At 34.9% G+C, this 26022-nt stretch overlaps 1 protein-coding gene across 49 annotated transcripts in view; it reads left to right on the plus strand.

Moving 5' to 3' along the window:
* Positions 1–26022, plus strand: part of RIMS2 (regulating synaptic membrane exocytosis 2) — a 572826-nt gene that overhangs the window by 262989 nt on the left and 283815 nt on the right. For all 49 annotated transcript variants that reach the window (XM_060287502.2, XM_060287509.2, XM_060287505.2 and 46 more), the window contains one exon: positions 14586–15511. In XM_060287502.2, the coding sequence (XP_060143485.1) occupies positions 14586–15511 (926 nt within the window). The remainder of the gene's footprint in view (positions 1–14585; positions 15512–26022) is intronic.

The following is a 26022-nucleotide window of genomic DNA, read 5'->3' on the forward strand; positions in this document are numbered from 1 at the left end:
TGCCAGCATGCCTGATTTTAAGCTGCCATTGTGACTTCACTGAACACAGAGTTGGGAGGAAATGTTTACAGTGGGCTCTTGGCTCCAGTGCACCACTGGATAAGGAATTAAAATCTGCACTATACTATTCTGCCTCTGTCATTTGAAATCATTTTCCCCTTGGCTTATATTCATTAGATAACCTGCACCTATTTTCTGTTCCTAGACCTTTTCACCTATGGTAGCCTCTTATTTACTTGTTTATTTTCCACTGAAATAGAGCCAAGTAGCTAATGACTCCAGATGCCTTACACTTCTTCCTAGAGACAAGTCTCTCTCTGGCCTCAGTTAGCGTTGTGTTTAGCTATACGTAACACAAATATCATAAGTACAATGCTTAAATAAAGGAGTTTATGTTTTTCTCATGTAAAAACAAGACTGGAGATAGACTGCTCAAGGAAATCAACAGAGACCTATACTCTGTTTTTTTCTTTTCTTTCTTTTTGCCCTGCTACCCACAGTGTGTGGCTTTCAAACTTATGATTAAAAGAGGGCTGAGTTATAGGAAGTAGAACAACATTCCAGTCATAAAGGAGGAAGGGCAAAGTATGAAAGGTATATGCCAGTTGGCTCTATCTCTTACTTAGGAATAATTAGCTTTGTAGAAGCTGTACTTAGTAAACGTCTATCTAAATATTATTTGCCTGAACAATGTCACATAACCACCCCAGCCACAAGAGCGCCTGGAAAATAGTTTTTTTAGACTAAGCACATTGTTGATCTGAATAAGATTATGATTCTATTTGTAAGAAAGAAAAGACACAACCAACTGTGTCTGTCACATTCTCTTTTGCCTTTTGTCCTGGTTCACCCCTATGAACTTTATAAAGCTAATTCCCTACTATTGTCTCATCAACTAACAGTTTAAGCAAAGTGTATTTGGAACCCTAAATTATGAAGTCCTATGTTCAGTAGAGCTGCTTTAACTTAACACAGTTCTAGACTTAAATGTTCCAGGGTTTTATTAGATAGGATACCCTTTTTCCGTATTCCTATGGTTCCTTCTACATGGAGAATGCTGCTCTAGAATACTATTCCTGGCTTCCCTCCACTTGCTATTCTACTTTGCCCTTGGGGATAAGGAATTGATTGAGTGTAAGCAGCACTTTCTGTTTATTTCCTGCTTCTCTTGGGAACAAGTTGCTCACAGCTTGCATTCTCTTCTGTTCCTGCCTTGAGTTTTACAGGGACAGGCTATAAAATAAATAGTCTTAGGGGTTTCCCTGGTGGCGTTGTTGTTGAGAGTCCTCCTGCCGGTGCAGGGGACACGGGTTTGTGCCCCGGTCCAGGAAAATCCCACATGCTGCAGAGCGCCTGGGCCCGTGAGTCATGGCCGCTGAGCCTGCGCGTCCGGAGCCTGTGCTCTGCAACGGGAGAGGCCACAACAGTGAGAGGCCCGAGTACCGCAAAAAAAAAAAAGCAGCTTGTTACCGTTGCTTGAGACTTGTCGGGGTGTGATTTGTTTTTATTGCTTTCTGGGCTTAAGTAGAATCAGTCTACTATCATAATTACCAAATGAAATGTAATATTAAACATTCAGTCTTGCGATTTTTGATCCCAGGAAAGATTTTGATCTCACTAAATGACTGTTTTTAGTGTAAAACTACTTTAAAGAAGCCACATGACTACAGGGCACATGAGTCCCAGTGTGCTGGCTTTTCACAAAGGAAAAACCAATTTTCATAGAAACAGAGTTCATAAGAATCATGACAGCTGATGAGAAGTAATATACAGACTTTAGAGTCTGTATTACAGATTGTGTGCCAGACAGGAAGATTTTAGTTGCAAGTAATAGAAAACTCAACTGAGACTGGTTTAGGAAATAAAGGGAATTTATTGGTTTACCTGAATCAAAACTCTGGAGGTACATGTTGCTTCAGGTGAGGATTGATCCTGAATCTCATAGAATGTGACTTAGGATGTAATTTCTTTCTTTCTATTTATTTTTATTTTTGTCTTCTAGTTTTATTGACGTATAACTGACGTACAGCACTGTATAAGTTTAAGGTATACAGCATAATGATTTGACTTACATACATCATGAAATGATTATCACAATAAATTTACTGAACATCCATCAACTCATATAGATACAAAATTAAAGAAATAGAAAAGAATATTTTTCCTGTGATGAGAACTCTTGGGATTTGCTCTCTTAACAACTTTCATATATAACACACAGAAGTGGTAATTATACTTATCATTTTGTGCATTACATCTCTGGTGCTTATTTATCTTACAACTAGAAGTTTGTAACTTTTTTTAAAGCACATACTCATTTTTTATGATTAGCAATGTTTGCAGGATACAAAATTAATGCACAGAAATCTCTTGCATTCCTATACACTAATGATGAAAAACCTGAAAGAGAAATTAAGGCAACACTTCCATTTACCATTGCAACAAAAAGAATTACGAAAAGAATTACCTAGGAATAATCCTACCTAGGGAGACGAAAGACCTGTACTCAGAAAACTGTAATACACTGATGAAAGAAATTAAAATGATACAAACAGATGGAGAGATATACCATGTTCTTGGATTGGAAGAATCACTATTGTGAAAATGACTGTACTACCCAAAGCAATCTACAGATTCAATGCAATCCCTATCAAACTACCAATGGCATTTTTCACAGAACCGGAACAAAATCTTAAAATCTGTATGGAGACACAAAAGACCCCGAATAGCTAAAGCAGTCTTGAGGGAAAAAATGGAGCTGGAGGAATCAGACTTCCTGACTTCTGACTATACTACAAAGCTACAGTAATCAACACAATATGGTACTGGCACAAAAACAGAAATATAGAACAATGGAACAGGATAGAAAGCCCAGAGATAAACCCACGCAGCTATGGTCAACTTATCTATGACAAAGGAGGCAAGGATATACAATGGAGAAAAGACAGTCTCTGCAATAAGTGGTGCTGGGAAAACTGGACAATTACCTGTAAAAGAATGAAATTAGAACACTCCCTAACACCATACACAAAAATAAACTCAAAATGGATTAGAGAACTAAATTTAAGACTGGAGACTATAAAACTCTTAGAGGAGAACATAGGAAGAACACTCTTTGAATTAAATCACAGCAAGATCTTTTTGATCCACCTCCTAGAGGAATAGAAATAAAAACAAAAATAAACAAATGGGACCTAATGAAACTTAAAAGCTTTTGCCAAGCAAAGGAAACTACAAACAAGACGAAAAGACAACCCTCAGAATGGGAGAAAATATTTGCAAACGAATCAACAGACAAAGGATTAATCTCCAAAATATATAAACAGCTCATGCAGCTCAATATTAAATAAACAAACAACCCAATCCGAAAATGGGCAGAAGACCTAAATAGACATTTCTCCAAAGATGACATACAGGTGGCCAAGAAGCACATGAAAAGCTGCTCAACATGACTAATTATCAGAGAAATGCAAATCAAAACTACAATGAGGTATTACCTCACACCAGTTAGAATGGGAATCATCAGAAAATCTACAAACAACAAATGCTGGAGAGGGTGTGGAGAAAAGGGAACCCTCTTGCACTGTTGGTGGGAATGTAAACTGATACAGCCAGTATGGAGAACAGTATGGAGGTTCCTTAGAAAACTAAAAATAGAATTATCATATGACCCAGCAATCCCACTACTGGTCATATACCCACAGAAAACCATAATTCAAAAAGTTACATTTACCCCAGTGTTCATTGCAACGCTATTTACAATAGCCAGGTAATAGAAGCAACCTAAATGCCCATCAACAGACGAATGGATAAAGAAGTTGTGGTACATATATACAGTGGAATATTACTCAGCCATAAAGAGGAATGAAATTGAGTTATTTGTAGTGAGGTGGATGGATCTAGAGACTGTCATACAAAGTGAAGTAAGTGAAAGAGAAAAACAAATATCGTATATTAACACATATATGTGGAACCTATAAAAATTGTACAGATCAACCAGTTTGCAGGGCAGAAATAGAGACACAGATGTAGAGAACAAACGTATGGACACCAAGGGGGGAAAGTGGCAGGGGTGTGGTGGTGGTGTGATGAATCGGGAGATTGGGATTGACATGTATACACTAATATGTATAAAGTGGATAACTAATAAGAACCTGCTGTATAAAAAAATAAGTAAAATTAAATTCAAAATTTCAAAAAAATCCAGTGAATAAAAAGTGGGATAAAAAAATGTATCATAATTAGAAGGTGATAAATGTTATGAAAAAGTTTAAAAAGTAAGGCAGGTTAATGGGATTGGGATTTGGAGGGTGGCGGTGGAGACAGAGATTGAAGTATTCAGTAGGGTGGCCAGGGTAGGCCTCCTTGAGACCACGTTTCACTTTGAGAAAGTGAGATATGAGGGAAGAATTGAGGAAGCTCTCTACTGACTAGCCGACTAGGTATCTCTAGTGATATCTGGAGGAACAGCATTCCAGGCAGAGGGAGCTGCCAGAGCAATGGTCTTAAGTGAAAACATGCAGGGAAGCCAGCGTGGCTGGATCTGAGTGAGTAGCTGGTGAGGAGTACAGGGAGCAGTGGGTGCCGGATCCTATAGGCCTTGTAAGCAAAACAGGGAGTTGCTGAAGTGTTTCAAGCGTGTTAATGATACGATCTGACGTACATTATTGCTGCTGTGTTGAGACTGATCTGAAGGGGGATAGAATAGAAGCAGGGAGACCAGTTAGGAAGTTTTTCAGTAATTCACACCAGAAATACTGGTTAAATCAGGCTTGTACTGGTGGAGTTGGTGAGAAGTGTTTGGGTTCTGGATATATTCTGAAGGTAGACGCAGCAGAATTTCCTCATGGATTGGATGAATAACTAGAAGGAAAGAATAACCATTAACTGAGACAGAAAATGCCGCTTCCCCTTAAAAATCACTGACCTGTATTTTCTATATTTTAAAACACTGTATGATTCTTTTTCTCAATAAGGAAATAAACCCTTAAGATGAAAATTAATTATATGCATGATTGATTTGCAGATAAACAGCATCTCTTTTTAATTTCGATATACACTTCTAGATATGTTTGTTTCATTTTACAGGAAAATATTTCTCTTCTCTGAATAACTGTAGTTGCAGGCCCTAACCAAAACTCTGTTGCCTCTTTGGAGCAAATAGAAATAGGAGGAGAGAATGGAACAAGTGTATGAAACCAATAATTGAAGTTCAGTAGAGGGGCAGTAATATTAAAATAATATAAATTTTTCAGTGGAAAATAGAACAAAATAACTCTAGGGCCTTTCTCTGATGATTATGGAAGTTTAGATAAACTTATTTATTCTTTTTTTCCCTCTTTTATGTCTTCTATGTTGCTCATTGTACTTCTTTGTATTGATTCCAGTGAATCTTTATTGTAGGATTGTTTCTAAGGCTGCCATAGACTTCGATAGAGCACATTAAAGAAGGGAAATAAAATTACTACAGGTTCAAATTACCTTCTAGTATAGAATGGTTCCTAGTCTTTGTGTCTCTTTTTGACATAGCAATTTTGGGAGGGATAGTGGGGAAAGGGGAGTGGCCCAATGTGTTACTATAGGGAGCATCATTTGTGCACCATTTTCTAGAGATTTGCATGTACTAGGTCTTCATCTTTCAAATATAAGTTGAAAATATTATCATGAATAAAATAAAATTAATTTAAGCTGGTATCTGATTCACAGAATCTTTTTGTTATTTTGTATTTCTGAAGTGGTCAATGGATACTAAAATTGTAATATTCTCATGAAAACTTTTTAAACCCCAAATTGGACCTTCATAAATTTGAATGCATAAGAAGTACTTATCTAGGGAATAATTGAAAAAAAAAAAAGTCAAAGTAAAGAGTTTGAAAAAGGACAAGATATTGGGTTGGCCAAATAGTTCGTTCGGGGTTTTCCTAAGATGTTATGGAAAACCCGAAGTTTTTGGCCAACTCAATAACTCTCAAAGGGTGGGGAAGAAGAAATTGGAGCCATAGAACAATGTGTAGAGAGTAAAGAGAAAGCAGCAGTGGTGCTAGAAATGATACGAAAGACAGTCTGAGGTGGACAGTCTGAGAGGAGCTAGAAGCAAGGTTAATGGGAGAGAGGAAGGGCAGCAGAGTGTGCATTACCATTGGGAACACATTGCCAAGAGCTCACTGAAGGGGTAAAAGTGAATGGAAGGAAAAGTAAAGAAGACAGTTTGCTATCATAGCATCACCTGTAATATTGTTTCTGAAATCTTCTGGACTTACCAGCTTGGAAGAATCAAAATACTATGTGGATTTTTTTTTTTTTCAGTTTGAAATGAACTGTGGGGTCTAAGTGGTTGAATTTTATTATTGGTTAATATTTCTGTAAAAATGAATTAACTTGCATTTCTAATTTTTATTGCATTTCTGTTTGAATAGTCTACAAGTCTGTATTAGGAATCTTAGAGGGTAAAAATGACTTTATCTGTCCCTATTCCCCACACCCTGCCTCCCCCTGCCCGCCCCTTGTGCCCAGTGTCTCCAAGGTCTACATTTTAGGAGAGAATTCTGTAGATGAATACTGCATAAGTAGTTGAATGGTGCTACAACATATTCCTAAACCCTCATTTAAACGTGAAATTTGGGAGACCAGAACACAGCACACTACTTTCGCATCTCTCTCTACTCTTAAAGCACTGACTTTTTCTCAGTTTTATATAAGTTTATTTGGAATCACTTAAACATAATTCTCAGAAGTATAACATTAACATCTAGGTAATTGGCTTTTGGTAGAAAGGAATCCATGGTGTTATCTTTTTTTCCTATTTTTTAGTTTTTTGAATGACTGAATAGAGGCGTTGAAGTAATAAAGTGAGCAAAGCTTGATTTAAACTCAGTGTCTAACCAAATTCTTAGCTCATGGAACACATTTTCAATTAAATTTTTACAGAAACTGCTACTTCATGTTTCGTTACGCCTTTAGGGGAGCATTCTCTTTTTAGTAAAGATTAGGAAACTTCTTACTGAATAATTGAAAAGAAATGATAGAGTAGACCTGTTAAACAATCACCATCTTTTACTATCACTCTACATTTTATAGTGAAAGCAGTGTGGTAGACATCAATAGCAAACACAACAAATCCTGTTATTTTAGAAATACTGTAATTCATATAGGAGAATGTGGTTTACAATTTTTGAATCTGTCCGTTTTAAGTATAGTGCCCAGAAATGCCTTGGATGTAGGATGCATCTGGTGTTCAGTATTGTGAGGCTCTAATCAGCTAAGTACCATAATCCTTCTTACAGGGTACATTCTTACTTGACCTGAGCTATATACAGCCACATAGTAACGGCATTAAGGAGTAACCTTTTTCTTAACAGTCCCATCACTAGAGGATTTTATGACTCCATCCGTGAATGAGTTTTGTTTTATGTGTAACTTTTTTGGTAATTGAGTTTTGAAATAAAATGATTGTGAGCAAGTAGAGACTTTCAAATCATCTGATTAAGGATGGCTCCTATGATTTTGCTAGAGCTAGAAGGATTAAATGAAAGCACTGCCCGGCATAGTGCCGATGTATTTTTGTCAACATGATGCTTCATGCTCGACAGATGTGCATTGGCTGAGCGAAAGGTAAAAATATAAAAATGTGTTGAATACTGTGAAATGTAAAAAAAGATTGTTTTTTTTACATGTTTTATGATGAATATAAATTGTTTGATTTGTAAAAATTCCTTTTTGTAGGAATTATAGGAATAGAACCTACATATTTTATGTTTTACAGGATCGTATGCTTCTGTTAAATCCTTGATTTAATGTGTCTCAACAGCTTCAAATTTCAGAATTTGATTGCAATGTTATGTTTAAACTGTATGGCTAGCATTTTGTAATTGAATTAATGAAGTATTTCAATTTATTTAGCAACATCATGCCTTATTAAGCTTTTAAAAAGTTGGAGGTTTTTTCAGATTATTGACTCTTCAAATGTCATTTCTATTCTTTTATATATAAAATGACAATTATTTAATAATCTCTACTAATTAAACAAGAGTAAGAGATTTTCATATAGGTAGTGCTTAATTGTAATAACATAGATTTGAACTTACAGAAATTCGTAATCTTCAAATTCTTCACTCTTCTCTCATTGTCATTATGATTCTTAAAAATTGCATAAGTCTTAAGAGTTAAAAATATATGAATATTAAAACTTAAGTTTCCACGTAACCTTTCACTGTCCTTGTAAATGTTTTCAAATGTTTACTGGATTATATTTTCAGAAACTTGATGATTATTTTATAGTATATATGGTCAGTATTCTAGGTAGTATAATAACACAAACACATAGGATGTTAAAGATTGTAAATATTAAAATAGAAACTAATATTAAAAACATCATGAATTAGTATACAGTATATAAATTGAGACTGCCTTTGGGAAATTGTCAAAAGTGGCTTTAATTGGGAAAGAATCTTTTAATTTGGAGTTTCTCTATCAGTCAATATGATTTTTAGACATGGAATTTTAAAGAGACTAATTGGTAGAGTTTCTTGCTCAACCTATTATGCCTAATCAGACATTTATAATGGAGTGGGTGTGAATATACAGCTAGAATATTTAGAAATAGATTGAATAATTAGTCCATATGACAAAAAACTTATAAGCAGTGAACAAGAAATGCTACTGATTAAAGTAGATTTAGGGGCTTCCCTGGTGGGGCAGTGGTTAAGAATCTGCCTGCCAACGCAGGGGACACAGGTTCGAGCCCTGGTTGGGGAAGACCCCACGTGCGGCGAAGCCACTAAGCCCATGCACCACAACTACTAAGTCTGCGCTCTAGAGCCCGCAAGCCACAACTACTGGAGCCTGTGCACCTAGAGCCTGTGCTCTGCAAGAAGAGAAGCTACCGCAATGAGAAGCCCGCTCACTGCAACTAAAGAAAGCTTGCGGACAGCAACAAAGACCCAACACAGCCAAAAGTAAAAATAATAATAATAATAATAGATTTAGGACATTTCTTTATGTGATTTTTCTATAAACTAGTTCCAGTTAAGACCACTATAATATGGTGAAAGAGAAAATAATTGTAGCAACCTAGGTTTTAATAAAGAGAAGTAAGATGAACAGATATTAGGTAAATACAAAGTGAATATAATACTGATATTGTTATATATTAGAACTAGCGATTGATGAATAGGAGTGAAAATTAAGGCACTACATAATGTCACAAATACATTTTATTCTAAAAAAGTCATAATTCTGGATTCTGCCTTTTAATTTCTAAGGGTCTTTGAAGGATTAAGTGAAATATAACATCTTAGATGAATTGCTACATTCTTCTGAATTAAAATTTATGGGTTAAATACTGTTAAATGCTTTATGATTGTCCAGAGAAGTGTACAGATTATCACTATATTCTTTTTCATATTAAATGTTTTCCATTTGATAATAATAAATGCTAGGGCCTACTTATAAAGGCCAGTAGGGAAAATAAAGGTTAGCGATATAGTACTTATATTTTCATGGATTTTCTTCAGTTTCTGAAATAATATAGTATCTAAGATATATAGCAATTTTAAGTTTAAGAAAGTATATATGAAATAATTAATGATATGACTGGTAAAAATTGTTTTGATGAGTATTTGAATATTTTAGAATAACTGATAGCAGATTCATCATTGTTTGGTAAGAGTATTCTTAGAATAAAATCTTGCCTTGCTTCTAACATGGCTTTAATAAATATACTATCAAGTACTCTACCTGAAAGCATAGAGTTAAGTAACAGTGACAATAGTCATCCCAATTTCAGAAATTATGTTAAGGAACAGTGACAATAGTCATCCCAATTTCAGAAATCATGACCAGTGTTCTATTTTTACTTAAATCCAGTACAAATCAGCATCTACAGTCTGATTCACATGCTTCAGGCAAATTTTATAATCTCTAGAACAAAGTGATTGCTGGATTTAATATTGGATTCAGTTTTCCTAAGGTATGATCTTTAAAAAGCACTTAAATAGCTTACTAAGGTCTAATTAATAATAGAATTTCTTTTAGAATTGAACTGTATAATGAATATTTTTATTTATCAATACAATGGAATATATATTTCCTGTGTTATAAAGGTTCACTATATTCACTTTTACCCTACTTACTTTCAAAAATTTATGTTAATTCCTCAGGAATGAAGTGTTGCTTTTTTTCTCCCCATTTCTGTCCATACCCAGCATGATGTTAAATGTATTACTAGAAATCCCTAATTTACAAAGAGATTTTTTCTAAATGTTTAGTTCTAAAGGGATTGACACTCAAAATAAATTTTTGGCAAAGAAGTCATTTTATAAACAATAGTCTGAAGTTCAACAAAAGCCAAATTAACATACAATAGAGCTAAATTACACTACTAATAAAAGTAGTTTCTTCATTGCACTTGAGGCCCTATTACTGCCATGGGAGTAGTAGGGGAAAGAGAAGATCTAGACTATTTTAGCACATCAGTGGGTTTGAGTACAGAAAAAGAGAGCAAGCCATGAAAAGTAGAGATAATCTAAGGGAGAATTAATCGGTTGGTTCTTTAATTCAGAAGATTGAGCACCTACTATCTGCCATCCTCCTTAGACCCAGGTTGCCTGTTCTCTTGAAACTTAACATTTAAGGAGTATTATAGACATTTCTGGATAGAAATGGGTCAGATTACCTAGGGAAGAAGTGCAGTGAGGAAGAAGGACATCATTAAGTTGACCGTCCTTCAAAATATCCAATTTTTCCCTGAACATTTTCTGAAATTTTTTACTTCACTTTCTTGTATGGCTTTAAGTTCCACATTTTAGAGATTAATTTGTATTAACAATCTTAGGCATGTAAGTATTTTTGGTAATATTGTAAAACCAGTGTCCATTCATTCTGATTTAGTCTGCTTGTTTTTCTTTTGACTTTCAACTGAAATAAAATATAATGAAGTATTTACCAGATATGGTAAATTACAGTTTACTCATTTGGGAGCATGAAATCTTTTGAAAGGGAGGAGCATGTGGAAAAGGCTTAGTGGACTGCTTTTAGATGGGTTCTAGAGATGAACTACCCTGGAAAATCCTAGATTCAATAAAATAACAATTAAGAATTCAGTAAATTTATATTTTATAAAACAGCTTTGAGTAAAAAAAAATAATAATAAGGGAAAGAAAAGAATAGTAACTTAATGAGAATACCCAAAACTTCTCCAGCAAAGCTGTATGTTTTATATAAATGGGCTACATATCATGTAACTATGCTCTTCAGGTCTTAGTTCAAATGTACTTTTTTAGAAAGAACTTCCTTATTGAAAGTAGCTTCACTCAGTCACTTTTTGTAATTTTACCCTGTTTCAGTTTTCTTCTATAGGACTTATTACTATATGAAATTACCTTAATTTGTTTATATGCTTACTGTCTGTCTTCCCTACTAGAAAGAACTTCTTGAGGGCTGAGACCTTATGTGTCATTTTTCTGTTGCATTTCCAGCAACCAGAATCATACCTGGCCCATAGTAAGCACTAAATAAATATTTGTTGAGTGACTGAATAAATACTGGAGGTACAAAGGTGTGTTAGACATAGCCCTTTCTGGTTCAAAATTTGAAGTCTAGTGGACAGTACAGAACACTAGTTAGGTAATTGTCTGTAGGATGAGTAGTAATATGCTGGGGAAACACAAAGGCACAAAAGTGAGCTCTAGCTGATGAGCTGCTCTTACTGGCCTATTGTAATGAAATAATACTGCTTTCATTTAGCAAATCACATTTTACTTCCTTTTTTATTATGTTTCCAAAATTCATATGCTTATATATAGCTATAAAATTTCTTATTCAGTCCACACTGAATTTTAAGGAAATTAAAATTTATTTTATTAAGCAATCTCTAAATGAAATTAAAAAAATTCTTTTCTTATGTACCATATAAATCTGAGAAACACTAGCCTTACTCTTGAAACAGTATCAATTTGTTTATATTAAATTAGATTTATGAATAACACATTTTTAGAGAAAATATATTTATTAACTTAGATTGAAAAAACTTGTTATATTATTTTAAACATACTGAAATGAATTTGAATTCCTAACATAAATTCTACATCTAATCTAATGGATGTTAGATGGTCAGTTTGAGAAGGAACTAATTTAATTGCTTATTCTTTAGAGTTCCCTAGAGAAATTCTCACTTAGTATATATATTTTTAGTATAGTTAGTACTAAGTAGCTAGTTAATGAGATGTGAGTATATTGAAAATTGGCACTAGTTAGTTAATTACATCTTGATAAGAGCATCCTTATTTTTGGCGATGCTTTAAGCTTTCATTTAGGCATATTAACTTGATGAAGTTGTGGTATCAATATCATAAGATCATAATCTCTAAGAAATGAAAGAAGGTTTTAGAATCATTCAGCTTCTTATAAGGGTCATCTCTTAATCATTCCTGTATTCCTAATCTATATTATAGTGTGCGGCATTTAGTTCTTACCTAATACATATTTGTTAAAATAATATTTGAGTTAATGTGTATAATCTATGTCTCTCACTTTAAAGCACAGACTCTCAAAGATTAAATGGCTTTATAGGTTCAAGTAACTGGTTAATAGCAGAAGTAGGACTAAGAAACCCAGATCCCTTAACTCTAGTGTTCTTTTCATGATACATTGCTACCATACTAGAGTATTTTTTCTTTATTCATATGTATAAAAATAATGACAAAAAGTAAAATGAATTATGCATAACAGACACATAAATAGGATATTGTGTAGGTTAATACTGTATAATTTATTTTGAGTGCTTTGTTTTGATTGTATATTTTAAACTGTAGGAATCTATGGTATTATGTAACAATTGGAACCTAAAAGATTTGTAATTAAGTCCTAAATGTTTTATATGTAAATGTAAAAACAAAAAGCGCATACACTTGCTTAATCATAAAACATTTAAGGGAACAGGCCAGCTCCTTCATTTACTGCAATACTTTTCCCTTTATGGCTCTAGGTTAGAGTCAGCCCTAGCAATGCACGTGTGTGAGATTTGAAAGGTAGAAGAGTTATAGAAACCGTAATTGTCAAGCAGAGTTGTTGGCAGGCAGATAGGCAGATGTGAAAGTCTTAGTGGCTCCTAGATGAAACTCCTTTTAATTGACCACCCTAATGCTGTAGGCAGCTGAGGTAATTGGTGGCAAATTCCTCAAGACTTTTCGAATTCACAGCAGTTTCCTAATGACCATTTTGAGAACCCTGTCTTTGGTTCTCCAGGCTAAGAACAGCATTATCTTCTCTGACCTTCATTCCTTAGCAGGTTCAACAGTTGTGTAGTTTTGATTTCTAGATTGAGACCCTGACTCCCTGGAAAACCTAGAGTGGCTTTTGTTTCTGTTAAGGAACCCTAACTGATGCATTAGCAGACTGCATTCCAGATATGGGGGAAAGGGACTAGGTGATACAAAAGAGGATTGAGAGGAGAATGATGCTGCTGCTGGGTTGGGTCACTCCATGTGTATCCTTTCTCTGCTCTTTCTTTTGGAATCAAGAAAATATTGTCTAAGAAATTCTCAACTGAGCTATCTAATCTTGGTCATCTTTAACTTCATCTGACCCCACTATTTCACTTGTCCTGGCAAAATCTCTGTAACAGTTATTCTAAACCTTTTCTGTCATCTTCAGGATTCCAGTTCCATTGCTTCTTGTGGCTAGTGATTGCCATTATCTGAGTTTGTGCCAGAGAAGAGGACAGCATGAATATTTTGTTGGCAAAGAGTATGATATGTGATTGCAAGTTCTACCAGATTGTACTGGTGTTAGAGGGGCACGTTGAAAACTTAACAAACACTCTCTTCTTCTGGGTCTGTAAGGACATATTAGGAGTCAGCTGTGAAGACAGAGAAGTGTCGTGGAGCTGGCCTTAATTTAATGAAGATGGAATAAAAATAGCAGATCTTTCTGACTTCTTTTTTAAATGAACAAATCATTATAGTTGGTATTTATTTAAATTGATTATCTCAAGTTAGAGCAGTAAAGGATTGGAGATATAATGATAAGATGAAGATTTAGATGAACTGATACTAGGAGTGATCTAGGTAGATGTTGAATGAAAAATGATTTTTAAGAGCCAGCCCTTAGTTTCAGTTGAAAGCATTCAACTCTTGAGCTGGATCAGTTTGGCTTCATCACGTTTTCAAGTGACTATGAAATCAAGGTGTCAGGAATGGAGAGAAAGGAAGATGGAATTTTTCTAAGCTTCTGAATAACAATTGGGAGATAGCTTCAGTGTATTGAGCCAAGCAAAGAAATTAGAATAAAAGTTCTTTTGCTGCAGTAGAGTATGATGTTGATTATCTAATTTCAGGACCAATGTATATTCCATATGGGCGTGCCAGGCATTTAAGAAGCATATTAAAAGTACTTTTTAAATTTCCTATTTGAACTGAATAAAATGAATATTAGTAAAACTTTTGTTATGGTCTGATTTTTAAATGAAATTTTAAAAAAAGGAGCAAAAGAAGTATTTGAATTTATCCATCAACCTGCCAGTGAATCAGTAAAATGTGAAATTGCCTAAATTCTTCTCTTTTCCTCATTCTTTTTCTTTGGTTACTTAGGAAACGAAGTCCATCAGTGTCCAGAGATCAGAATAGAAGATACGACCAAAGGGAAGAAAGAGAAGAATATTCACAGTATGCTACTTCGGACAGCGCGATGCCTAGATCTCCATCAGATTATGCTGATAGGAGGTCTCAACGTGAACCTCAGTTTTATGAAGAGTCTGATCATATAAATTATAGGGACTCCAACAGGAGAAGTCATAGACATTCCAAAGAATATATTGTAGATGATGAGGATGCAGAGAGCAGAGATGAATATGAAAGACAAAGGAGAGAGGAGGAATACCAGGCACGCTATCGAAGTGATCCGAATTTGGCCCGTTATCCAGTAAAGCCACAGCCCTATGAAGAACAAATGCGTATCCATGCTGAAGTGTCACGAGCCAGGCATGAGAGAAGGCACAGTGATGTTTCTTTAGCAAATGCTGAACTGGAAGACTCCAGGATTTCTATGCTAAGGATGGAACGACCATCAAGGCAAAGATCTGTATCTGAACGTAGAGCTGCCATGGAAAATCAGCGATCTTATTCAATGGAAAGAACTCGAGAGGCTCAGGGACCAAGTTCTTATCCACAAAGGACCACAAACCATAGTCCTCCTACCCCCCGGAGGAGTCCAATACCCATTGATAGACCAGACATGAGACGTACTGACTCGCTAAGGAAACAACAGCACTTAGATCCTAGCTCTGCTGTAAGGAAAACAAAACGTGAAAAAATGGAAACAATGTTAAGGAACGATTCTCTCAGTTCTGACCAGTCAGAGTCAGTGAGACCTCCACCACCAAAGCCTCATAAATCAAAGAAAGGAGGTAAAATGCGCCAGGTTTCATTGAGCAGTTCAGAGGAGGAATTAGCTTCTACGCCGGAATATACAAGTTGCGATGATGTTGAGATTGAAAGTGAAAGTGTAAGTGAAAAAGGTAAGCACTATATTCTAATCACACATTTTCCTGTAATTCATTAGATAAGGGTTTTCTTTTTAGGTTGTATTTCTGAGTAGACATTTAATTGTTAGACATTTCTACTTTTACTTTTAAGTTCTTTAATGATGCTGGTTATGTGAAGAAAATTTCAAGTTATAAAAAGTGAATATTTTCGGTAATTCATGTAGTAGAAAAGTCTACTGACATTTTTAAGAATTGCTTTTTGCTTTGTTTCTGAAAATGTTCTTGCATCACTTGATGGCATATTTAAAAATACCTATTAGCTGTAGTTGTAAAAATACCATTTTTTGTGTGTTTCCGTTTAAAAGGAGCAATATGTTTACTATAGAACATCTGAAAAATTGCTCAGTGTAAAGAATGAAATACAAGCTATCCACAATCCTTTCCCCCATATATAGCTATTGCTAATATTTTGTTGTATTTTCTTCCCTTTTTCCAATGCATGTGTATTTTACAAATCTACAAAATTGGTATCATACTATATAATTTTGTATTCTGATTTTTTTCAGTTGATATCATACCATTAACTTTTCTCCAAGCCTTTAGATGTTCTTCAGAAATGTTTTAAATGGCTGCACTGATGTTCTATCATAAGGCTGTACCACAAACTATTCATCTATCTGGGGTCATTGCAGTTGCTTCCAGTGGCTGGTATAAATAATATTATAATGGCTATCTTTATACATAATTTTTTGCCTGTTTTCTGAGTATTTCACAAATACATATTTGTGCTTTGATTCTTTTAAACTTTTAATTCAGATTACCAACCTGCTCTCCAGAAAGATTATAACACTCCATTCTCCTGTCAGATGTGCTTGAGTTTTCAGTCTTGATAAACCACATTTTTGCCATTTGAATAGACCACAAAAAATAGTATCTGTCGGGCTTCCCTGGTGGCACAGTGCTTGAGAGTCCGCCTGCCGATGCAGGGGACACGGGTTCGTGCCCCGGTCTGGGAAGATCCCACATACCGCAGAGCGGCTGGGCCCGTGAGCCATGGCCACTGAGCCTATGCATCTGGAGCCTGTGCTCCGCAATGGGAGAGGCCACAGCAGTGAGAGGCCTGCGTACCGCAAAAAAAAAAAATAGTGTCTGTCATTTTAATTTGAATTTTATTGTGAAGATGAATGTTTTGTATGTTTATTGGTGTTTGATATATTCTTCTATGAATTGTCTTGTTTATTGCTTTTATTTCTTCTACCCATTGTCCTATTGGGTATTAATTAGTTTTGCTCTTATTGGTTTATAAGATATTTTTGTATGGTTAGAATTTAACCCATTTAACTGTCATCTGTTCCAAATGTATTTCCCATTTTGATGTTTAGCTACTAATTTTCTTTGGTCATTTGGAAATACTGAATTTAGTATAGCTAAGTCTTTGCATATTTGGTGATTTTTTCCCATTCCTTTTAACCCTAGAAACTCTTTATTCATCCCCAAATCAGTTGAATATTTAACTGTATACTTCTCATGTTTTTATTTTTTTTTTAACTTTATAATATTTCTGTAATTTATTTTGGTGAATACCACAATACACCTGATAGATATCTAAGCATATTAAGAAGCTAAACTAACTCAAAATTAATTTGTAAGTGCATAGCCAGAAGGTAGATTTACAAATAGGAATAAAGGAGAGTTTTTTGTTTCTTGATAAATTGCAACATGTAAAATGTTTAAGATAGTAATTCCTTCTAGTTGCAAAAATATTTCCTTGTTAATTATGGATAAAACACTATGTTAAGCATTTGCCTAAAGAAAAAGGATTGAGAGAGAGTCATGGACATATACACACTAACAAACGTAGTAAGGTAGACAGCTAGTGGGAAGCAGCCGCATGGCACAGGGATATTGGCTCGGTGCTTTGTGACAGCCTGGAGGGGTGGGATAGGGAGGGTGGGAGGGAGGGAGATGCAAGAGGGAAGACATATGGGAACATATGTATATGTATAACTGATTCACTTTGTTATAAAGCAGAAACTAACACACCATCGTAAAGCAATTATACCCCAATAAAGATGTTAAAAAAATAAAAAAGAAAAAAATTAAAAGAAAAAAGAAAAAGGATTGTTTTTAATGGAAAACTTAGTATCCAAGAAACATATCTAGTATATATCAAGGGAGAAATATTTCAGATTTCAGTTTGTGGGATATTTGAGAGGGTGTTTAGCTAGCTGCATGAAAAATTAAAAGCAGAGTTAAATTATAGACTAGTTGTTGAAGTTAGTATGGTAAATAGGAAATGTTAACCTTTAACTTACATTGAAGTCTCTGTTAAATTGAACTAGAATATAGTAGATGATGCCTAGATATTGCTATTTAGAATAGCTTTAAAATTTTAATGATGAAATTGGTTCAATGTATAGAAAAATACAAAGCTTTGTGAAGGACATATTGCTATTAATTGGTAAGAGGCATATCAGAGCAAATACCCTAATGGTGTTACAAATGTTTTACAAACCAATTTTATTTGACTTATAAAAGCATTGAAATAGCATAAAAGTTGGGTCTAAGTCTATTTCAGTATTTTGAGAAGTATACAGTAGATTCATTCATTCTTTATATCATTCAACTAAAAGATATTAAATATCAATAATTATAGTACTAGAGTATGAAACATGAACTATGAAAGCATTTCCTATCACCCTAGAATTGCAGCTTTGTGGAACAGGAGTAAGAACTGTGCTGAAAATTTGACTGCATTTATGCTAGCTGACTCATCCAAGAAAATTGTACGTAGGATGGAATTTTGTTTTTGTTAGCTTGATCTTGGAGCTGTCTGTTTTCCTTTCTAGGATGTATCCATGAGAAGGGCTTCTTGAGGAATTACTTGGGATATGGGGAGATGTGTTTCAAAGCAAAAGGGCAGCTCAAATTATTGCCATCCTTAACCCCATTCTCCCTGGTACTGCTTATCTGCCTCTTTTTGTAGGGCTTAGGTTGGTAAAGATCTCTTTCAGGAGCAAATAAAGTCAGCCTGACACAATAAGCATGGAATCCTAGAGTGCAAGAATGTTGTTAACTCTTTCAACAGAGGATCTAATTAAATATAAGTGAAGGTTTCATTTCATAGGGATCTAAGATGCTCCTGATACTTTTGTCCAAGTCTTGAAATATATAATTACCTTAATTCATGGAATGGATTGTTGAAAAAAATAGTAAGATCATGAAAACTGTGAACTTTAATGAATGATCAAGATGATAAGAAAAGTTAGACTGTATGTAAGATGAAGGACATCAAAAAAAGGAAACTAAAAGAGAACAAAAGGATGCTAAAATTCTAGGTTTAGAATAAATGAGTATGAATGGAATACATTTCAGTCTCTTCAAACCAAATGCATTTTAGATATGATTATATATGTAGAACCTAGAAAAATGGTACAGATGAACCGGTTTGCAGGGCAGAAATAGAGACACAGATGTAGAGAACAAACATATGGACACCAAGGGGGGAAAGTGGCGGGGGGCGGGTGGTGGTGGTGGGATGCATTGGGAGATTGGGAGTGACATGTATACACTGATGTGTATAAAATGGATAACTAATAAGAACCTACTGTAAAAAAAATAAATTAAATTAAAAAATTTTAAAAAATAGATATGATTATATTTTACACAGTAGTACACATATTCAAAAGTGTGTGTGTGCATGCGTGAATGTGCACACAATGTTCAAAGAGTCAGCAGTTCAATCAAGTTTAAATTTTTTTCTTACAGATGATTGTAAAAGCCACTTTATATCAGCATATCCTACTCTATACATGTTGAGAATTTTTTAAAGAAAAACTTTATTTCCCATGGGACCATTGCCCTTTGCTTTGTTATTAAGGATACCTAGGTTTTGATTAACCTAGAATTTGGGCCTCATATCCTATTCTTGAGATAGTAGAGGGGGCAAGTCTCCAAATTTTACTGAGGAAACAGGAAATATGTGTTTCTAATTTTAAACTTTATGTATTTTTTCAAAGAAATAATAAGTGACAATACATTATATCTTTTTATATATTTGATTCAGCAAATTTAAGGAGCCAGTTCCAGCCACTAAGCTAGGTACTTGGATCCTGTGGTATAAAAGACATATGCCTATTTTTGTTTTGCTTTAATCTGGGAAAGTTTTAAAATTTCACCTTTATTTTTGGAGAATAATTTCTTTGGATATAGGATTCTTGGTTGACAGAGTTTTTTCCCCTCTCTCAGTACTTTGCATATGTCATTGCAGTTTTTTCTGGTGATAAGAGGCTTACCTTCCGATGGGTCGCTGCTGTGTCTGCATAGTCTAATTGCCAGCTAGAGATTTGGACAGAAATTGTGATCAAATATTCTCAGCTTTTAAGGCTTTCACCCTCTGCTAATCAATCTGTGTGTAGTGTTGGGGACACATTCGGAGTTCAGCTAGTTTTCAAGTCACTTGCTTGGATTTTACTTTTTACCGGAATATCTCAGGATCTACCCTGAACATGGTATAATTTCCTAGTCAATATGATATGTGTGGAGAGTTTATCAAGTTTTCTTTCTGTGGGTTTCTCATTTCCAGGGCTTCCCTGTCAAATTCTGGCTGGTCTGCTCTTCACCGTATGTGCGACTGCAATCTGAGGCTAGCTAAGCTGCTGGTTCTCTCTTTCTTTCCTATTGGGTTTGCTTCTTCTAGCTGACAGAGCCATGGGTTTTCACCCCACCCCAAGTCAAGTAGCAAAGCTGCTGGTTTTCCCAGCCAGCCTTGTGCTGCTGAAACTATTGATCCTTTATGTATGTATACCAGAAGGGGGCTGTGGGAGCAGCTCCAGGTAAGAAGGTAACAGACTTCTGTTGTTATTTTCTGAAACTCTAGCATTTTTCTCAATTTTTTAATGTAGCTTTGTTTGATTTCCACAGCCATGCAATTGTTGTTCTTGACAATTTCATCCAAGCTTCTACTTGGTTTTTTGTACCAAGAACTAGTTGACAGTACAAGCCACTGAGCCAGAAGTTCTTCCTTTGTCATGATTTTGTGAGTCTGGAACTCAGGCAGGGTTCAGTTGTGTAATTTTCTTCTTCATAGAGTGTTATGTGGAGTATAGTCAAAAATACTGTAATAATTTTATATGGTGACAGATGGTAATGAGACTTACTGTGTTGATCATTTTGTAATATATAAAAATATTGAATCACTATGTTGTGCACCTGAAACTAATACAATATTGCAAGTCAATTATACTTCAATAAAATATAAAATGAAATAAAACAGGGATGTAATGTGTTAAATAAAAAATAAGGATGCAGGATGATGCATCCTTATTTTTTATTTAATCTTTACCAGTTGGGGAGGGTATTTTCAGAGGTTTCCAGTTGGCCCATTACGATAGTTTTTGTTTATTTGTTTGTTTTTTAGGCCGCACCATGCGGCATGCGGGATCTTAGTTCCCCGACCAGGGATCGAACCCGTGCTCCCTGCAGTGGAAGTGTGGAGTCCTAACCACTGGACCGCCAGGGTAGTCCCCATTATGATAGTCCTTAATCCCACAGGCCAAGGAATATTAGTTCTTCCAAATGCCAAATCTGTCTGTTTGGGGACTGCTGTAATTACCACTGTTAGAACTTGATAAATTAGTAACAACACCTGTGAGGGAATAAGGGCAGAAAGACTTTGAAGAGGAAGTTAAATTGTGAACAGATACCTCAACCAATCCCACAGGAGTTTGAAGCTGGTGTAGATCTTCAGAGATGACCTAACTGAGGCAGGGGCCAGGAGGGCTCCATATGGCTGTCCCCTGGGGAGGGAGCATAACTTCTTGGGTAAAGGACTCAGCTATGAGCACTGAGCATGCAACACTTGGGGGCAGCTTGAGGAATTAGTGCAGTTCTGAGGGGTTCATACGGGTGGTATACAACAACATCCACTAAGATTTTGTTCTGAGTATTGTCCCCTTGTGTTTACAAGAGGGATATAACAATTTTAAGCATCCTGTACTCAAATACCCATTTGAAACTGAGAGAAACTTTTCTAGAAGCCTCCTCTGTATACTTCTTCATGTGTTTTTTGGGCCATAATTGTTACTCATGCCAGTTCCTAACTAATCGCTAGCAATGGAGTTAGAATTATCAAGATTGGCTTAGAGTTCATAGTTCTAAGGGGATAGGAAGTAATTGTTGGGTAGAGAACCAATTATGCCTGACAAAAGTGTTCATTGTAAGGGTTATAATAGTGCAAAACTGGAGAAGTCTATTTGAAGTTTTGATAATTATGGAGGCTATGGTAGCAAGGAAGATTATCCAGGCTATAATGTAAACTTATTTTAGAAGCTGAATTAAAAGTTATATCTGCTATGTTAAAATGAGATATGCATATGGAACTAGAAAGAAATAAGGATAAATTAGAAGTTTGGGGGGCAACAGTTTGTAAAAAAAATTTTTAAGTAGAATTTCATTAGTATGGCCATAATGTTTATGTAATAAAAATGATAAAAGGAAACGGTTAACTAAGTTGTCTTAACTGTATTCCATCTTTAGTGATCATCCGCCATGCACTCTCAGAGTACGTATCAAAAAATATTGTGAATATAATCTTATGCATTAGGTAGGTCATGCTTAATGCCTAAAAAATGTGAAAAAAACCCTTTATTTACTTTATAACAACATTCATTTCCCCATAACATTTTCCTCACAACACCATCAAATTTTCTAGGGTGTTGACTTTTTTTATGCTTTATGCTTCATCTTTATATTTGCATTAAAATTCAAATAAAATTAAACTAGTCATTCATTTACTATCTCCGTTTGATATGCATACCTTACCCAGATCACATAGCCTCCCAGAATCTTTACAAGCTGGAAATAAGCATTTAACTTGTAACAGTCCTTTCAGGAAGTTTCTCAAGACTAACATTTTAATGGAATCTAATAGGACAATTCATTACTTGAGAAAACTTCTGACAGGCTACTTAAGTGATTACTATATCCAATAGATGCAAAACATTTTTTAAAAATGTTGATATCAAAATATAGCAAGCAGTCTCCTAGTTGATTTATCTTTATTTTCTGTCATATGCAATGCTACTCTGCACAAAAGAGGAATTGCATTATAGTGTAAAATGGCCACTAGCACAAAATAAAAATTTCAAAAGGAAACTTTTCGTCTCCAAAATATCAGTAACATTAATGAATTAAGATCTCTGATTCACATATTCGTTTGCAAATATTATATAAAATAATAAATGCTTTTTAAGGTATGCTGTATAAAATTTTTCCCTTTTCTGCTTATTTATTAAAAACTGAAATGAATGCACTTGTGGTGTTGATATTACCAAACTGCTATATTGGAATACATTTATTTGTAGTGAAAATGTGTACCATCTTTAAATAAGACAACTTTGATTTTGAATTACAGGCCAGGCAAGTATATTCAAATGTAGGTATCAATAGTATATTCTGACCATTGGTTAACTTCTATTGATTGAGAAGTTTGACATTCACTTTGACAGATTTATTTGAATGAAATAGTAAACAAAAATAAACTAAATGCTGGCTAAATAGTCTTCATCTAATTTATTTTGAGACAACTGCAGTTGTTTCTGTGATCCAGTTATACTTACCTATATTTGGAAAAATTACTTGTCATTGCACTTTGCTTCTTTTATTACCCTTTTGCTGAGCTGGTTCATATGCCCCCACCATGTGCTCTGTCTCCCTCTCTGTCCTTCCTCTTTTTCTCTGTATCTCTCTGCTTCCCACTGAGGCTTTCCTGTTCCCCATCTCTTTCTCTTTTGCTCCTCTGTTATCTACCCCCACTTCATGCACTTGACACTTTTGTGTGGTGCCTTCAGTCAAGATTTGTTATATTTCAGGTAGTCTCGTAAATTGTGTATCCTTTTCTTTTAATCCAACCTACCTTTATAATATAAATCTATTTTGTTCAAATCACATATCGAGGAACAGATTCTATTAATTAAATACTTCTAACGCTAGAAAATTAGAAGGGCTAGTGTAGGTACTTTTTGTTTAATAGTAGGCTACCTTGAGAACTCACAGAAAAGGAAAATATGTTGTACAACCAAATACCCATTCCCCTTCACCCCCTCCCCTGCAGATTCCCTTTTGGTAGACTTTATATGAAATTAAGATTGTATTTAAGTGTGAATTTCCCCATGACACAAGACTTTTAATATCAGCTTGATTACCGCACACAATTTGAATTATATTAAGTAACTAGTATTAGAAGTACATAATGCCACCATTCTATGTTTGAATTTACATGCTATTTATTAATAGTAGCCTTGACTGCTTTAGGTGTTGGAAAGCTTTTAAATTTGTTCAGAAAAAAGTATAACATAGTTATTTAGTTTTATGAATTATAACTGATAGAGACCATTAAAACTCATTGTCTTATTATGAAAATATATTGATTTAGGAAAGCATGCTTACCATTTGCTAATATTTTTTCCTGATTTTATTCTATTTTGTAGTGGTTTCCAGTAGTTAAAAATTGTATAAACATGATTTTAAAAATATTTGTAAGAGTGAAGACCCAAATCAAATGATTGATATTCAAATTATAAATGCTAAGTAAAGATTAGCAGAAGAGAAATGAAAATTAGAATTAATTAATAATGCAAAAGTCATTAAAGAGAAATAACTGTTAGGTTTCAGATATGATGAGTTTGGTAAGAATCTAGCTTAACTCATGAAACATGTGGTGACGTGAAAGAAAGCATATTTCTGCTTAAACTTCCATAAGATACAGATTATAATACCGATATTTTCTCAAACCTCACTCTGAAATTCTGTTTAATCAGTAGGAAAAAAATGTATTTCATGCCTATTGTGTGCCTTATGCTGTGCTAAGTGTTATGTGTAAGATGAGCACAGCGTGATCTCTGCTCGAGAGAGATGCATGTAAGCAAACAAGAGGAATACAATATGTTAGATATGAAATAATTTAATACGAGACATCGATGTAATTTAGAGAAGGTATCGATAATTCTACCTTGACTTATCAGGAAGGACTTTACAGAGGAGTTGCTATGTGCATTGAGTTTTGAAGGTTGAATAGAATTTTCCAAGAGAACAAAGCAGGTATCGGATGGGGATAGGTGGTCATTCTACACATTGGTGTATAACAATTATGTCAGTAAGAACAGTTTTTATGGAGAACTGACTGTTTGCCAGTCACTGCTTGACATTGGAGGGGGGCAAAGATGAAGAAAGACATTTCCTTTCCTTAAGAAATTAGTAAGCCTTTGAGGAGCTAATGTGGTTGATAGGTTTATTAATTATCCTTTTTTAGAGAGAAGCAATATGGTATATTAGAGCGATGGGTTGAAAATACACACACCAGGTTCTTTTCAAGGCTTTGCCAGTGATCCCATTGTAATCTTAGGAAGGTTATTTAACTTTCTGGTCTTTAATTTCCTCTCAAAAATAAAGAAAATAGACTCAATGTGTTAAAAACTATGCCAAATGGAGCACCAGATTTCTTTTTCTTTGTTTTGAATTTTATTTTATTTATTTTTTATACAGCAGTTTCTTATTAGTTATCTTTTATACATATTAGTGTATACATGTCAATCCCAATCTCCCAATTCATCCCACCACCACCACCACCACCACCCACCCCCAGCTTTCCCCCTTTGGTGTCCATACATTTGTTCTCTACATATGTGTCTCTATTTCTGCCCTGCAAACTGGTTCATCTGTACCACTTTTCTAGGTTCCACATATATGCGTTAATATACGATATTTGTTTTTCTCTTTCTGACTTCACTCTGTATGACAGTCTCTAGATCCATCCACCTCACTACAAATAACTCAATTTTGTTCCTTTTTGTGGCTGAGTAATATTCCATTGTATATATTTACCACATCTTCTTTATCCATTCATCTGTCTATGGGCGTTTAGGTTGCTTCCATGACCTGGCTATTGTAAATAGTGCTGCAATGAACATTGGGGTGCATGTGTCTTTTTGAATTATGGTTTTCTCTGGGTGTATGCCCAGCAGTGGGATTGCTGGGTCATATGGTAATTCTATTTTTAGTTTTTTAAGGAATCTCCATACTGTTCTCCATAGTGGCTGTATCAATTTACATTCTCACCAACAGTGCAAGAGGGTTCCCTTTTCTCCACACCCTCTCCAGCATTTGTTGTTTGTAGATTTTCTGATGATGCTCATTCTAACTGGTGTGAGGTGATACCTCATTGTAGTTTTGATTTGCATTTCTCTAATAATTAGTGATGTTGAGCAGCTTTTCATGTGCTTCTTGGGCACCTGTATGTCTTCTTTGGAGAAATATCTGTTTAGGTCTTCTGCCCATTTCTTGATTGGGTTGTATATTGAGCTGCATTAGCTGTTTATATATTTTGGAGATTAATCCTTTGTCCGTTGATTCATTTGCAAATATTTTCTCCCATTCTGACGTTGTCTTTTCATCTTGTTTGTAGTTTCCTTTGCTGTGCAAAGCTTTGAAGTTTCATTAGGTCCCATTTGTTTATTTTTGTTTTTATTTCTATTCCTCTAGGAGGT

The sequence above is a fragment of the Globicephala melas genome, chromosome 17, assembly GCF_963455315.2.
Source record: "Globicephala melas chromosome 17, mGloMel1.2, whole genome shotgun sequence".
NCBI lineage: Eukaryota > Metazoa > Chordata > Mammalia > Artiodactyla > Delphinidae > Globicephala > Globicephala melas.